General features: G+C 37.9%; 1 protein-coding gene across 4 annotated transcripts in view; it reads left to right on the top strand.

Annotated features, from left to right (window-relative positions):
* Positions 1-15,370, top strand: part of LOC139952287 (sodium-coupled monocarboxylate transporter 1-like) — a 51,555-nt gene that overhangs the window by 18,667 nt on the left and 17,518 nt on the right. For all 4 annotated transcript variants that reach the window (XM_071951369.1, XM_071951372.1, XM_071951368.1 and 1 more), the window contains 4 exons: positions 7,808-7,873; positions 8,636-8,687; positions 13,679-13,746; positions 15,105-15,259. In XM_071951369.1, coding sequence (XP_071807470.1) covers positions 7,808-7,873; positions 8,636-8,687; positions 13,679-13,746; positions 15,105-15,259 — 341 coding nt within the window. The remainder of the gene's footprint in view (positions 1-7,807; positions 7,874-8,635; positions 8,688-13,678; positions 13,747-15,104; positions 15,260-15,370) is intronic.

Raw genomic sequence — 15,370 nt, 5'->3', positions numbered from 1 at the left:
AACGTAGGCCTACCCTGTGACTGTTTACGTTTTTCTTTTTACCTCAATAGCCCCCCCCCCCCCCAATCTTACCCGAAAACAAACAATAATCCCCTGTTCACCCATGGGCGAATCTGTCCCCTCCAACCATAAATCAAGCTCCAAACATGATCCAGCAAATGAGGAGACTCACTTCCAACAATGGAACCATAAATTTGTTGACCTATTTATGTGAGCTGGTATAGTGTTTGACATGCTTAAAGGTCAAGGTAGGCCTAACTAGTAATGTGCATGCAGCTGCTAAAGAACTATAGATATCAAAGAACCATACATTCGAATGACTGACTGCATAAACCATTGCAATACTTATAGATTGATTTGGTGCATTACAGATGCCCTTTCATTGTTATTGTTATTATGGTGTCGGCCGGGGGCGGAGCTCCAAAAGGGGGAGATTTTAGCATATTTGAAGAGGCTGTATTTCGGAAACGGTACGGAGTATGGATTAAATTTTTGGTTTGTGTTAATTTTAGCCATAGTGGAACAGTTGGACAAAGTTTCATGTAAATCCGAGCTAATTTGACAACTGGTTAATTTCAACCCATAGGTTTGTACACAAAATATTTGGGGGAGGGGGTGTCTGGCAGGCCTAATGCAGCAGAAAATTTGTCTGGCGGTTGATATTTTTTACTTAGTATCATTGTGATGACCATTTCCATTTGGTTTCATGTGGTACCTAGAATGTTTGATCCAGCCCATTATTTTGCCTCTTTGTTGGGGGTCCATGCGCTACACGCAGCGGGGGGGGGTCCCCGGCAGACATCCATATTTGACTATGTGAGGTTATCCACTAAATGTTTATGTACTCAAATATTGGTACCTCGTTCGTTTAACCAAAGTGCTCTGGGCTGCCGGTCTAGAAGCGCCTTTACCAACTCGTTTTGGGAGCCTTATGTTTTTTCCTTACATTTGCCAACGATTTTGGTGGGAGAAAATGTAACGAATTTGCATCGAACGTTCTTGTGACGTCATGCAAGTAATTGTGGCTTCTTATTGGCCAGCAACTCACCACGCTAATGCATTATGCATAACATTTTCTCCCACCAAAATCGTTGGCAAATGTAAAGAAAAACATAAGGCATCAAAACGAGTTGGTAAAGGCGCTTCGCGGCTTAGCCGCTCGCGGTGATAGTCTTTTTTCGTGCGTTACATTTTTGGGGTTGTGCGTGCCATCCGGTGTGCCGCGTGCGCCTTGACTAAAGGCTAGTTGTGGTGTGGATGTGAAACCTACGCTCACCAGACGCACAGTTGATGAACTTTGTGTGGCACTCGCTTCGAACAGGCAAACCTACGTAGGGTGTCGAGGGGTCTTATGTGTACGGGGAATGCCCATAAGTTACCCATAACCTGTGAACAGTGTTGTTCAAAGTCTAAAATTGATTTCCCTTACTCAAATTGCCGTGTGCGTACCCGTCAGCCATGCTTTATTTCCGATGTGTTTGCACTTGGAAGAAAACAAATACATTTGTGATAACATAGCCCGAAAGGTGTACAACGCCTATAGGTGATGTGGTAGATAGTGTGTAGGTCAGCCCGATAATGTTCCTACTGTTTTCACAGGGACCAATTATCGCGCATGCCGCATGCATATCGCTATAACATTATCTATTGCCATTTTGCATGTCACTATAATTTGCAGCTATTGTTTAAAACATTTTTTATATTTGTGTTACGCTACTTCGTTGCGGTCATCATGGAAATCAGTTTCATATTATATGACGACATGAGGAAAGGAGGCACACATTACTGACTTTAATGTAAACAAATATCCAGACAGTATCGGAGGGATATTGCTGCATTGGCGATATGTTGTATTACCAAAAAAGAAACAGAGGTTAACCCTTTTTTACAATATGCGCGACATAACTAGTCAATTTTTGGGTCTTTCTTCCAAGCCAAATACTGAACTGGTCATATTTGAAAGTTAACACGTGTGTCATAATCTCCTCATAAATCAAGAGTTTTAACAGCTGAACCAGTTTTGAGACGTACCCCCTTTTTATCATATAGAAAAGTTGATACAAATTGGACTTTGCAATTTCCCTACAATATTGTATTTGTCTTCCATTGAGCTGTGTAAAAATCATGCCTGCTGGAAGCCCAGGCTTAGTGGCATGTAATGTCACAGTTCATAACGTCTATAGTTTTAGCTCATGCCTGGTTCCACGGAGTATATTCAATTCAATTCAGTTCAAAAATGGTTTATTAAAACATGTCTCGCAGTTAAAAACTGAATTGCACATGTCAACATCATATGTTAAAAAAATTACATAAAGTAGAAGTTAACAAAGAAAATGATATTAAACAAGAAATTATTATTATATTTGTCAAAAATACATTGGTAAAAAAACCCAGTAGGCACAATTATATACACACATATATCCCGGAGTTAAGCATTCAGAAACACAAGTTAATTTTATTATACCCTTTTATTCCCCTTTTGTCCTTTGTAGAATTCAAAATTTAAAGATCTCAGCACTTATTTTCCCCTTTTGTCCTTTATAGAATTCAAAATTAAAGATCTCAGCACTTATTTTCACACAGCTTCAGATCACTTTTTTATCAAATTTTGTATTGTTTACCCTTTTTATTGTAAACTGTTGCAATTCAGCATGTGGCTGCTTATGACATTTTTTAATAAACCATTCTATATATATATGTTCCGTCAAAGTGGTGGGAGTGGTTCATGAACACACTGGATATCTGCAAGCGTTTTGCTCTATTTCATTATACATAACGATTCTTTGCTGAATCAGTTTTCCATCGGCCATGTTTGAGAGGAGAATCAATTATATTCAGAAATACCAGCAAGAGCTACTACTGTTCTATGTGATGCTCTTCCTGGCTAAAAGTTGCGGAGCCCACAACTATAGTCATACTATTGGCTAATGCACTTTATCTAATAACGTCAGTTTTAGAATTAAGGATTGAAACTTTGAAACTTTGTTCGTTTGACAATTAAGTGATGTGATAAATACCTTAAGATGGGATTTTAAACTTTGCACGGTGGACGATATGGAAGGTTTGTGGTAACACAATGCAATGACTATCGCTTAATGAGTAGGGGTGGTTCTGAAAAGAACCGTTGGTTTCAACTCACCAACGGTGAAACCGACGGTGAAACCAACGGTTCTTTTCCGAACCACCCCAACTCATAAATAGATGGTCATTGACGTCTGTCATTTTTATAGTGTCTGAAGCAAACTAAGAAGCCGTTTTAGCAAATTTACACAATATTTTCTTCAGTAAAGATAACGAACGTTTTTGAATGGGTGGCTTTTGACTATTTTGTTGCATGGAATTTAGGTGATTAGTTGGATTATAGAGAACGGACCACAGGGTTGGATTCGTGTTGTTTTGCATCCCGGGATAACATTATCGCTTACTATTCAAACTACTAAGTTTGTAGCAACAAAACAAACGTTTGTTTTGTTTTCTGGTGACACTTGTAGCATTGTGTTGTCTCCTGATGACACTGATTGTCTTTGAAACATGTCTAATGATAGTTATAATGTTCTGTAACATGGGACAAAGCTATCCGGGTGCACTAGGGAGGCTTAAACGTGCCCTTGCTAGGGTAAAAGTGTTACCTAGCAGTTGCTAAGGAAAATGCACTTTTTCAATGGCTCTTCCCTAAAAATAATCAGTATGGGTTGAAGAATACTTGTGCCAAGTTTCATGCTTTTATCACTTTCTGAGCAATTCTTACAGTATTTTGCCTACATCCCTTTGCTTTTCCAGATGCAAACAATTGATCTCTAGTGTCAGGTACCTCGGAAGGTACTTCTTTCCAAATCTCGAATACTCTGTATGATCAGAACAATGGGGTAATCATCAATATGACAACAACAAATATATGAAATGTTTGCGGCGGTACCGGCTGCCTAAACCTCTATCTACCTATTATAGATTCGAACTGCCTCTAGCTGCCAGGAACATCCTCGGTTGTCTAGTTGGTAAGACACTGCTCTAGAATTGCAAGGGTCGTGGGTTCGAATCCCACCCGAGTAACATGCCTGTAATATTTTTTTCACAGGACTCGGGAAGTACTGAGTATACAGTGCTAACACACATCGGTGTATGGGTAAAAAACAAAAATTAATATTCTTTATCCCCGATGCAAATTTAACATCTATTATCTCTATCTACCTGGCAATTTAGGTAGTCTAATTGGTAAGACATCTGCTCTAGGTACACAAGGGTCGTTGGCTCAAGTCCCACCTGAATAGATGCCTGTGATGTTTTCACAGAACTCGGCAAGTAATGAGTATAAAGTGCCAGCACACATCGGTGTAAAGGTTAAACGAAAGGGAAATGTGTTACAAATTAAATGCTTCAAAACAGTTAAAAGTTACAGTTTAACATTTTTTAAAGAATTAACCTACAAGTAATTTAAAACTCTTTTTGGAAGTAATCTCATTCGAAACGTTGAGACAGATATTATTTAAGAATTGACTCCGCGGTAGTACAGTTAATTACGATCCTATAAGCTTTAAGTAGTAGTCCCAGCCTATGTTCTATACCATCCGCCTGGGTAATAGTTAATAAGCAGGACAGTTCGTTTTAGAACTGAGAAGTCTCCCGAACACCCGAACAATCTTCTCCGTGGTAGTAGAATAAAGCAAGACAGTTTTCCACTCCATTCTCGAGGCGCATTAAAGTTCGCAGTTCAAAACCAATACATCGGTAAGGTTACACATTTATGTTCCGGCACACCTGTTCCGGCACACCTGTTCCGACACTCCTGTTTAAAGTGTATACGTTGTCCAGATTGAATGCACGTACGGCGAATGTTCCCGTCCGTCGATCGACAATACAAATAGTGCGGTCGTGCACGTATAGGTAGAAAACATTTTCTCGGAAAAAAAACTTCCTGATAATTAAATTAAATATTTGTAACGGATGTACGGATGGATTGTGTTTAATCGTTCAGCTACGAAAGATGTATCCTGCAAAATATCTGAAACATGTCGAAGGACGAAATGTCTGCGAAGAATATTTACGTCTATTTATATCCTATATCACTTGGGGGTAAATTTTGTGAAAATTTCAAACATGAAGGTGGTATTTGAATTTTTGTTTTCTTCTCAAAAACTGCCTGGGTATACTTACCTTTCAAACAAAGTTGTTTGAAACCAATAATATGCACTAATAAGGATGGGAGTGAAAAAAAAAACAATTGATGTACTCAAAATGTACCCTTTTCAAGATAATCACACTTTTACACTTTGTTTTGCTATACATTTGTGGACAAGGTCAAAGTTTATTCGTTAAAGGAACACGTTGCCTTGGATCGGACGAGTCGGTCTATAAAAAAGCGTTGGTAACCGTTTGTTACAAAATGCATATGGTTGGAAAGATAATTTAAAAGTAGAATACAATGATCCACACAAGTTTGCCTCGAAATTGCGTGGTTTTCCTTTTACTGTGCGAACTAACACGGTCGGCCATTTATGGGAGTCAAAAATTTGACTCCCATAAATGGCCGACCGTGTTAGTGTTAGCCGACGAGGTAAAAGGAAAACCGTGCAATTTCGAGGCATGTTTGTGTGGATCATTGTATTCTACTTTTACAGCATCTTTCTACCCATATGCATAGTATAACAAACGCTTTTCAAAGACCAACTCGACCGATCCAAGGCAACGTGTTCCTTTAATTACATAGGTTTGTAATATCAACATAAAGTTAAAAATACATTTTATGGATAGATCTATCAAATGTGATTAAATTTGACACAAATTTTGAAAGTATCGATTTTTGACCTTTTTTTTCCTTTTGACCCCAAAATGACCTTAAAATTCAAAATCAAGCTGGGCATCCACCCTCATCGTCTTCCCGAGCCCATGATCCATACATCTAGCATGGATGCCAGCCATTAACAAACTATGCCGTCCAAAGAGTAATTTCACACTTTGGCTGGCCTACTAATACTATGGTCGGGTTTAGGATCTGGATCACGCAATCAAGGTAAAATAAATCGGAACAGCTTTGTGTTCTTACGAAGGACATCATCAAATGTAAACATATGTTTTTCTTGAAATTTATGACAACGTACTAGTACCATTCGCCAAATGGTGGTTTTGATGCATGCATACAGAAACCATCCGAGAAAAAATAGCTCAGTGTACACTATTAGTTAGATAGATAGATAGATGGTTTGTTTCTTTTTACATTCGTGGCCAACGGCCAAAATTACAGTAACAAAATAGTAATCATTTGAACAACAATTATCTTGAGTGGTAAAATTATAAAAAGGCAAGAAATACATTCTGTATATTCACATTTTCCCTAGCAGTAAATGCGAACCCGTATGATATGATTAAGCCATTGTATTCCTTGTGATGTTTTCAGTTTCTGTGGGGCCGGCCTTCAAGGGGAAAACACCCCTGAAACAAAAAGAAGACAACAAAAACCGATGAGAGAAAAACATATCCAAACACCTAAAACCAAACCTTGGATTTGGAAATAGGAAAAAGAAAACTGCAATGTTTTTATTTCTACATTCTTGTTGTGGTGGTGGTGGTGATGGTGTAGATCCTTTCAGTTATTGAATTCCCAGAAAATTCAATTAATTTTGTTTCTACACCGATATATATATCTTGTTGTTCTTTTCAATATATCCATTTTTGTACAACCACGCGCCTGTCACTGAGTAGGACTTGAACCAACGACCTCCGGATTATGGGTATCTGAATCATTATGTATTTGCGATAGTATTATTACGTTAATAATTATTTCGGTTAAATGTGTGGGTGTTTGAATGAGTATTCATATTTGTTCCTATCCTTAAAGGGAAGGTACACTATTGGTAATTGTCAAAAACCAGTGTTCTCACTTGGTGTATCCCATCTAGCTAAACATAAAATAACAAGGCCGTGAAATTGTGGGCTCAATTGGTCATCGAAGTTGCGAGAAAAAAATGAAAGAAAAACACCCTTGTTGGACGATTTTGGAAAAAAAGACTTCTAGATAGAAGTCTTTTAATATTTTAGTGAGAAATTACCTCTTTCTCAAAAACTACGTTACTTCAGAGGGAGTCGTTTCCCACAATGTTTTATACTATCAACAGCTCTCCAATACTTGTTACCAAGTCAGTTTTTAAGTTAACATTTGTTTTAAGTAATTACCAAACGTGTACCTTCCCTTTAAATTATCAATAACCATAATCAATAACCATAATCAACCTGTCTGTGAGTGCCCGTGACAATATGACTGATTTTATTAGACAGGTTTGGCTCCTGTTGTTAAGATTCAAAGCATGATTATTGGCCTGATATTTCAACTTTAATAATAACAGAGTCGTTTTTTAAGGCTAAATGACAAAACCCATTCAACTGAAGCAGTCAAATGGAAATAATAGAGACAAGGGAGAGAGAGGCAGAAAGCACAATAGATAATAAATGAATCACAAAACAAGTTTTCTACCATCAATAACAAGATCATATTATTTTCAATCTTTAACAGTTTCGTCATATTGGTTGTCGGATATTAAAAGAAAAAAAATGTTTTACAATATTTGTATGTTTCGTCAAGAATTTCCTATCCTGGTTATTTTAACGTGACAAGAAAAAAATTCTCAAAACGCAGGTCGTAATAATATAACTAAAGATACTTTTCAGAGGATACTGTAATATGGAGTTGATAACAAGTAAATATTTCCATCCATTAGGTATCACACCATGTGTTGAATCGCAATTCTATATAGTTTTTTGCAATTTCCTTCATTTGACATAGCCTACTTTTATATTGTTCAATTCCCATGCACAGTATCTGGAGCTGAGGTTCAATAAGGTCATGCGAATATGTGGTATGCTGACCTTCTTTCTACAAATGGTAAGATCTATTTACCTGTAGTTCTTTTCTTGTTAAGCCTACGTACCTAGTATCCATACGTTGTCCCTGAAAAGCTGTCGACGCCATGGAGTCGGCACGTATACCTTTTCAATAAATCCAACACAACAAATCATTTGAATTTTGGGTGTGTTGACATTGTGTGTACATTGACTTTCTTTGGAAGTATTGCAAGTTTTCTTGCAAAGGAAATTCTTTTGGTTAATACACTATAGACGGCCCTAAAATATTTATGTGGTGTTTTTTTCCCTCCCACATCTAAATCTGAAACTTCCTTCCATGAAATTCTTGGTAATGGGAATTTTTTGGTATGACGGCTAGAATAATCAAAATGAAATGCAATGATTAAAAACAGCGACGAAACTAGTCAATCATTTAGGGGTACAACGTAAAACTCTAGTAGTTTCTGTTTGCCTTTCTCTAAACAAGATCACCCTTCAGTCCTGTTGTTATACCGATCACTAGTTTTTCTGAGATAATCTGAAGTGGCTCCCAAAAAGCAATTGTCTCAATGTCTGTGATAAAATGGAACAATAGTTATAAACATTTCACACGTTATAGCTGATACATTTTACGATTAATTAGTTTACTAGTCCAGATTTCAAATTTAGGCACCAGGGGTGTGGAGGGCGTGGGGGGGGGGGGCTGTGCTAACATTATATAGCTGATGCAAACACCTGTAATTCGTTACCCATAATATTTACATGAGACTGATAATTACGTGTTCTTCGCCCGTTTCCCCAGATCATCTACATGGGCATTGTAATCTATGCGCCGGCTCTTGCTTTAAGTGCAGGTAAGACTTGTATACGAAGTCTTTTTCTTTCCCAATCCGCAGTATTAAAGGTTGACCAACTTTGAACCCGATAATATTAATGAATTTCGCGGTAAGGTCAGGTTCGATGGTCCAACCAGGCTTTATGAATGTGTTCGGGTATCAGGGTACTTTGGACCTGGACTGTCTGTAGTCGTGGCTTTTAGTCTTCCCGAAAACCAACACATTGTTGCCTGATGAACTAGCGCCCTCTGGCAGATTAACATCTGTCATTGGAGACTGCGAGTTAGAGGGTGTTATAGTTAATCTGCGGGTGAATTCTGTGTGGCTGATGCAGAGAAATAACTAGACATTGAGTGTTTGTGAACAAACACGAAGCTGTTCCGTGTTGTTTTGCTTGGATTATGTGCTTCATTTCCCAAGGAATATATAACAAAAAAAGTTTCAAAAAAGTTGTGTAGCTCTTGTTATAAGGTCTTACTTCCCGGTTGACCCGTAAGTAAAGGTCAACATTGGCCCACAGCTACCAAAGATTAATCTGCAATGCCAAGGAGTCTATAAAATCGGTTGTGTAGATCTTGATATATAGTCCCACTTCCGGTTGACCTAGAAGTAGAGGTCAACTTGGGGTCACAGTTTTCCAAAGCTTATATTTATTGCCTTAGAGTCTATAACCGAAGTTTGAACATTAGCTTTGTACTTTTTTAGATATGGGCTCACTTCCGGTTGACCCGGAAGTAAAGGTCAACATGGGGTCAATGTTGTTTCAAACTAATCTTGAATGCCCAAGGAGTCTATAACTGAACAAAAATTGATAATCTGTTGTATAGTTCTTGAGATATGGTCCCACTTCCGGTTGACCAGGAAGTAGGGGTCAACTTGAGGTCACGGTTTTTTAAAGTTAGTATTTTATGCCTAAGGAGTTTATAACTGAAAATATTTTGAAAATCTGCTGTATAGTTCTTGAGATATGGTGACACTTCCGGTTGACGAGGAAGTAGAGCTCGAATTGAGGTCACAGTTTTTTCAAATTAATCTTTAACCCCCAAGGAGTCTTTAAGAACAAACAGTTGACAAGTCGGCCGTGAAGTTCTTGAGATATGATGCTGCAAAGATTTCCTAATTACTATGCAAATGAGGGTCACTGGTGGTTAATCAATAAATAATTTTAATATGTTTTATGATAGGAATTAAGCTTAACATCCTAAAGCTACCATTTGATATTATTTTACGTGTTTAAAAACACAAAATTAATTTGTAGGATACTCCTTTATTTTCCTACTCCTGCCGATAGGGGGCGCTCTTATGAGACATTTCAATTGCACGATTTCTGCACCGTAATGTCTGTATCTGACTCTGTATTTCTTTGTATATGTACGTCGCAGAGACCAAAACTGTCATAAAATGTCAAGCTATAATTTCCCCTATAGAACACGGCCCAGTTTTATGGCTCTGTCTGCTTCAACCAAACTCTGCCCATTTAATATACAACCACCTTTCTCCGCTTACTGTGCAGGCACTGAAATATCTGTGCAATTAGTTCAAAGCAAAGATTACATATGATAAGTTTCCCCGCGCACAAGCAAAAATATCCCTGCTAAGCTGTGAAATATGCTTTATGTAAGCGATAATATCCGCGCTTCTGATGTGCCAATTCTTTGCTTACGCAGTGAAGCAGAGTCAAATTGGACCAGTTTCACAAGATTTCCCCTCATGTACTAACAATCTTTTTTGACTTTACATGTTTGAAGTGTAGGCCTTACCAAACCTACTTACAGGGCAAAATTACATGGTTCTCATGACCACCAAAGTCTGCGCTTACGATCACCATTTTCCGCTTACTGTGATGTGCAAGCTTGGAAAATAATGTGCAAACTTGGAAGCACACAAACAAAAGAAATCCCTGCTATAAGCAGTCTATTTCGCTTGACGTAAGCGCAGAATTCAATGCTTCTGCAGAGCACTGAATGTTTTTCATTAAGCAAGTTCCCATCATGACTCGACTAGTCGCACCTCAAACCTAACTACGACACTTGTCGAGATAAAATACAGATTCTCAAGATGTGTGCCGCTATGTGCCGCAAAGGCATTATTAATTATGTTGCGAATGGGTGACTAGTGAATTTTACTACTCGACTAGTCGCACCTCAAACCTGACTACGACACTTGTCGAGATAAAATACAGATTCTCAAGATTTGTGCCGCTATGTGCCGTAAAGGCATTATTAATTATGTTGCGAATGGGTGACTAGTGAATGTTACTCGACTAGTCGCACCTCAAACCTGACTACGACACTTGTCGAGATGAAATACGGAGTCTCAAGATGTGTACCGCTATGTGCCGCAAGGGCAATATTAATTATGTTGCGAATGGGTGTGACTAGTGAAATTTACTACTCGACTAGTCGCACTTCAAACCTAACTACGACACTTGTCGAGATAAAGTACAGATTCTCAAGATTTGTGCCGCTATGCCGCAAGGGCAATATAAATTATGTTGCGAATAGTAGTAAGCAACACAACTGGTTCACCAAACAGGTAGTCGGGACAAATTTTATATTATGTTGCGAATGGGTGTGACTAGTGAAATTTACTACTCGACTAGTCGCACTTCAAACCTAACTATGACACTTGTGATAAAGTACGGATTCTCAAGATTTGTGCCGCTATGCCGCAAGGGCAATATTAATTATGTTGCGAATAGTAGTAAGCAAAGCAACACAACTGGTTCACCAAACAGGTAGTCGGGACAAATTTTGTAGTCGATGTGTGGACACGATTATAACAGAGTAAAGACAAACAGTAGTCGCGACTCAAATAATAATTTGTAGTCGCGACTTTAACACTAAAGCACACTAGTCGCCCCTGCGTACTTTTGTCACAAGTAAAGCACGTTTTTTTCCTGAGAATGCAAATCAAATTTTTAAGTCACTGTTTTCGCAGTGAAAGTTTCGCAGGAGTTGAGCACAATTAGTCAACTGTAGCAAATTTTTGTTGATGCGAATTGTTACGTGAAGAACACATTCCCTGCTAAGCTGTAAAATAACCTTAGCGTAAGCACAGTTTCCTGATTACGTAAGCGCTGCGATTCTTTCCTTTTGCCATTGGCCCAGGACCAGACTACATAATAGCTTTTTAAACACAAAAAGCAGCTTAACCATGCCTCATGTTCAAGTTGTGAATCCAGGTGTTCTGCTCAATTTCTACAATTTTGTAAAGCAAAATGTTTTGGCTGTTTATTATAAGCAGCTCTATAAAACGAGCCACTCAACCACCAGAGAAACGTCAGCATAATAAAATCTCTGCTTTTGTATTCCTGTCAAAGAGTTTTTGTTTGCCATGGTCTAATTTCCGAACGTAACGCGAAACACTGGAATTAGTTTAGGCAAATGGTTCCCGGCACGAACAAGGTGACCTTTTTTTTTTTACCCGTAAATAATTCCAATTCCCGGGCGGTCTATTTTCGTCGTCCACGCTCGTCGCCTGAAATGAACCCGGTCCACGACGCACCATACTCAGGCTTGTCAAATTTTGGGAACAAGTTTAGACTTGTGCTAGTCGGTGACCGTAAGAAATCTATGTATACTGAAGAAAAAAAAAAAAAAAAAAGCAATAACACCGGTCGAAAATGGGATAAGGACTTGGTCAAGTTAACAACTTTACAATTTTGACTATTCAAATCAAGTTTTACGCCGTACCCATGATTTTTGAAAAAACTTCCCGGAAATACAGGTTTTTAAAAATAATTACACTGTTTCTATAAGTTCTGATGCTTTTAAATGACCATCAATAAAATATATCTTAATCTAAAGCAGTTTTGGGAAGTGTACAACATGTAATTTAATTTTAATCGAATAAATTATGTTTCCGAAAGCTGGGTTTGTTTACACTTCAAGAGCCATTGTGTTTATGCACAGACACAAAACGTGCATTACATGACGTTATGGTGACGTCGTCCAGAATTGTATGTCGGAAATCACATTAACAGGACCTGACTAGTGTATAGCTGAAAAAAGGTTTCAGGATCGGCGGTCTACTTTTTGAGATATGGTGTTAACTTGGTTTGCAAATTAAATATTCACAAGCTTAATTAAGGCTTATTAATTAACAATTTTTACATTTTTTTACGATAAGAATTAAGCTTATGTTGTAAGCTTCAATTTGGTATAATAAACTCACTCTTTAGTATTATGGTTTGGGAGATTAGGCTGCCGCAAAAAAGTGTGCAAACTCTATGGGATTTAGGGAGAAACAAAGAATAATAATAATAGTACAAATAATAAAAATCTCCACGAAAACAATAGCTGTTCCGACTGGATCGGAGCAGCTAATTACGGTCTCAGACTTGAAATCAAGTCTACTTTTGAAATCAAGTCTACTTTTGAAATCAAGTCTACTTTGGACCCGGTACCGTTCTCGGTGAAGCCTACTCGAGTAGTATACCAACTCAACTGAAAACAGTGCAATTAGTTAGAAAGGGTATGTCTTTATACCTTGAATTTCTCATTTTGAGAGTTTAGAAACTTAAATGGACGTTTTGCAGGGATCAGATTTGTCAGACTTTTTATCTGAATTAAGTCAGTTTGGTGACGAAAATTACCCGTTACTTTTTCCACAATATAACAATTGATCTACTTTTCTAGTGCTGAGAACACTATTCCTAAGAGCTCAGTGGAATCTATAACTCAGGGGGTTAACGTACAAGTAATTTCAACGTTCATCAGCAGAATTTGTATTCTACATTAGTTTCTGACCTTTATTGTGAGCAATTACTCTCATCACTGGTTTTGGGATACTGATGTTTATTGTCTATCACTCAACATTTATATACGCTAACTACACCTTCGTAATAAAAACAATAAGATTGAATGCAAACATTGAACACTGTCAGACATCAATGTATTATTTTTTATTGCTAGTATGTTCTCGGAGTTATTGTATCTATTTGCTAAAGATTAATTAACTGTATGGACCAAGAACGATAACTGATTATTTTTGCCTTTATTATACAGTTACTGGGCTGCATCTGTGGGGTTCGGTCATTGCCATTGGACTTGTGTGTACTTTTTACACAACAATTGTAAGTTCAGCGACGTTCGCGCTGAACGTCGCACTTTTATTGTGTCGAACTCAAATAACCGGAAAATGGTGATTAAATTCGACAAAAGAGCGACGTTTAGCGCAAACGTTTGTTTTATCTTAGCTCGACTCTGCCCTGCTACACGGTAAATGCATGATGGGGTCACAAACACATAACCGATTGATATTCAACAAGGAATTACAACGATCATTAATTAAATCTACTACTAATTGCACCCTCAGATACACATACACACGTAATTATAATAATAACAGCATTATTATACTACTAAATTTAGATAAACACACAATACAAACGGCCAACAGCCAGAAAAGTTTTTGTTTTACCATTTGACCGTTACAAAACCAGTATGGGCCCAGATAAGGTTTTCTATACAATTTGACCAAATGATGTGCAGCTACAAAACCAGTATTTGCACAATAGAGGTCTTTTACCAGTTTCCCCAAATAGTTTGCGCTACAAAACCAGTATTGGCCCAATAGGGGTTTTCTACCGTTTTGCCAAATTGAATGGTGTCCTGCAAAACAAAACAAAAAAACGTTTTTGCCCAGAAAAGATTTGCTAGTATTGGCCCCAAAAATGATGTAACGCTACAAAACCCAATGCAGGTTTTATTCAATATTGCCAATGGTGTGCCACAAAACCAGTGTTTGACAGGTGCATGTTTATACTACCATTTTCCCCAAAATGATGCACAGCTACAAAGCCAGTATCGGCCCGTACTATTAAAGTCACCTGGAAATAGATTTTTTTTCCTTTCAAACATAAGAGTATATGCTTACGAACAATAAAACAATTTTTTAGTAATTGTTTGACACGATTTATATGTTTTAAAAGTATATAAAATTGTTTGGGGCTGACTCCGCCTACCCCTTTTGTGACGTCAATCGCGGCAGACTTTGCCTGCAATGCGTAAAGTAAACACACGTGCAAAGTACATGTACGTTCAAGTCGTGAGTTGGTACATTTCAAAAAGTGTTTTTCAGCAGCAATAAAACAATTTTTCTTTTTTTTAACGTACATTTCAAACGCAATTGTGTTTACTCTACGCATTACAGGCAAAGTCTGCCTCGATTGACGTCACGAACAGCGCCCTCTCGGGTCGGGGTCTACTCTTAAATTTGTAAATAACACAAGAACTGATTTTTTAAAACCCTAGTTCACATTCCACTCATCAAAATACATATATTAGTGACAAAAGATTTATTTTGAAAAAATACCACTTCCAGGTGACTGTAAGGTTTTCCACACTTTGGCCGAATCATATAAATCCATAACATCGTTCAGCATTTGTTATGATATTTTGTAAAAACTGTTTTAATTTGTCCTGACTGAAGGGTGGAATGAAAGCTGTGTTGTGGACTGATGTATTTCAAGTAACTATCATGATGAGTGGTTTCCTTGCCCTTATCATTGCTGGCAGCATTCGGGCTGGAGGCATGGGAGAGGTCTGGTCAATAGCCGAGAAAGGAGGACGCATCGACTTCTTTAAGTGAGTAATTTGAACAACAGACACTGGACACCTTTTGATAATTTTCTAAGACAAGTATTCTCACTCGGTGCATCCCACAAAACACATCATCAGTTACAAACCTGTGAAAAT

The sequence above is a fragment of the Asterias amurensis genome, chromosome 20 (genome assembly GCF_032118995.1).
Source record: "Asterias amurensis chromosome 20, ASM3211899v1".
Classification (NCBI taxonomy): Eukaryota; Metazoa; Echinodermata; class Asteroidea; order Forcipulatida; family Asteriidae; genus Asterias; species Asterias amurensis.
Note: the sequence above shows the minus strand (reverse complement) of the source record. Positions and strands in the feature narration are given on the sequence as shown.